The sequence below is a fragment of the Mastomys coucha genome, chromosome X (assembly GCF_008632895.1).
Source record: "Mastomys coucha isolate ucsf_1 chromosome X, UCSF_Mcou_1, whole genome shotgun sequence".
Classification (NCBI taxonomy): domain Eukaryota; kingdom Metazoa; phylum Chordata; class Mammalia; order Rodentia; family Muridae; genus Mastomys; species Mastomys coucha.
The window spans coordinates 7,449,551-7,451,532 of NC_045030.1; the positions used below are offsets into that span (position 1 = coordinate 7,449,551).

Genomic DNA, 1,982 nt, shown 5'->3' on the forward strand with positions numbered 1-1,982 from the left:
AACAAAAAAAAAAACAAAACAAAAAACAAAACAAAAAAGGATTTAAAGTATTCTTACTGCTGCAAAGGTTGGGTTTTTCCTATATTTATTTTGCCATGTTTAATTAATATATTGTGCAAGTATCAGAGACTCAGGTGTCAGATCCTCCTATAGCTAGAGTTATACCAGTTTAAGCCACCTGATATGGGTGCTAGGAACCTATCTGTCCTGTTGCTTAACAAATCCTGCAGGTATCCTGCTGGTGGTTCCCCGTCTGACCAGTACATAGTCTTACCTTTGATCCATTTCTCCAGCCATGAAAAAATTTGTAATACACAGATTCCTTTTCTCTTTCAGAATAACCATGTGCATGGACAGCCATATACAGGCCCAGCAGCACATCACATGAACAACCCTCAGAGAACTGGCCAACGAGCACAAGAAAATTATGAAGGCGGTGAAGAAGTGTCCCCACCTCAGACCAAGGATCAGTGAAATGCACATATTAACTGGTTCCATCAAGACTGTGCACCCAGGCCTTACAGTCCAACTTTTTTCTGTGTCTGGCTAATATTTCAAACTAGAAAAACTATTCCTAATCAACATGGAGTGGAGAGTTTATTCATTGTCTTATCTGCAGAAATTTGCTGTCAATATATAACCCCGCCTGCAGTGGAAAGTGTATAGTGTTTTGTAATAAATGGCCTGATGCTAATGTGTAAATGGCAAAGGTGTATATAGTATATTAATGTTTGACTGTTAATTCTTGAGCAAGAAACTTTTTTTTCTTTGTGAGACTCACAGATCTACAAAACTACATTAATTTTCTTGTTATACCTACTGCTCTCTGCAGCCATTGTTGCCTACCTTGTGGCAGTTGGATCACCTCCTTTACAAAAACAAAAAGAAATCAACATCAACAAAACAACCCATTCATTCATGTCACATCAATAGTTTTGTGTTCATTGTTTGCCACTGGAGTCAATTTTACTATGAGCAATGTAAGGCTAATTATCTTTTGATTTATTGGTTGATGTGGAAAATTGGTGATGTACTATGTTTCTAGTCTTTTTCATTGCCTTTTTATTCTGATGTTAGGTTAATCACTTTGAAGCTATAGATATGCTGTAACATTTAGCATGGCTTCACACAAGTTAGTGTAGCCAGTGAAGAAATATTACCATAATGACTGCAGTTGTCCTGACATGGCATCTGCATTGCTCAGAGCTTTCCTTCTTAAACCCTAGATTATAAAATACAGACTGAGGGAGAACTGTGGCAAGCAAGCAGTTCTCTATTACACACGTGTTCTTCTCATGTTTGACAGTGTGATCTCTGAGTAGAATAAAGAACACTTAAACTTATCAACTTGGTAATGGGAATTTTGAAAGATTTAAAACAAATACACAAAAATTTGCTACGCCAGTATGCTGGCTGGAGCCTAGTAGACTGTATTTGGTGTGCTTGTTTCATTCTTTGCTAGAGCTTACTAAATGACTCCTTTCAAACTGTCCTTCTTGCTGAATCCCAGTGATGCAGAAGTCCTCAGAATCCCACAATCTTTGGAGTACCTCTGCACCAAGGTCTCTGGCTGATTCTCTGCTCAGTCATAATTTTACTTGAAAGCAAAAATTGTCCTAGCTCCTTTTCCATTATTCCAAAAATTTTAACATTCAAAGCAGGGTCTAATTTAAAAAATTACTGGTAGTTAATATAATTGAGGAATTAAATTTTAGAATAAATTTGAATAAAGATAAAGGAATCAGTTAAAACTGTATTTCAAAAAAAATTGGTGACTTGAATATGTGTAATTTTTGGAACCTGTCTAAAACCAAATACCCCTGCAAACAGATACAACCTACCCTATTTAAATATTTTGCTGTTTTATTTTATAGAAATTATTTTGCTGAATTTGCAAATAGAATTTGATTTAAGAAGAACTTTTTGTCCTGTGGTGTGTTTGGGGGTTTTGATACCTTCTCTTTTGTCTGCCTGTCTTTTTT

The 1,982-nt window shown here is 35.9% G+C and overlaps 1 protein-coding gene across 9 annotated transcripts in view; it reads left to right on the plus strand.

The window, feature by feature from the left end:
- Window positions 1-1,919, plus strand: part of Usp9x (ubiquitin specific peptidase 9 X-linked) — a 138,204-nt gene extending 136,285 nt beyond the window's left edge. For all 9 annotated transcript variants that reach the window (XM_031341951.1, XM_031342135.1, XM_031342079.1 and 6 more), the window contains one exon: window positions 337-1,919. In XM_031341951.1, the coding sequence (XP_031197811.1) occupies window positions 337-474 (138 nt within the window). In that variant the 3' untranslated portion in view covers window positions 475-1,919. The remainder of the gene's footprint in view (window positions 1-336) is intronic.
- Window positions 1,920-1,982: the final 63 nt, after the last annotated feature.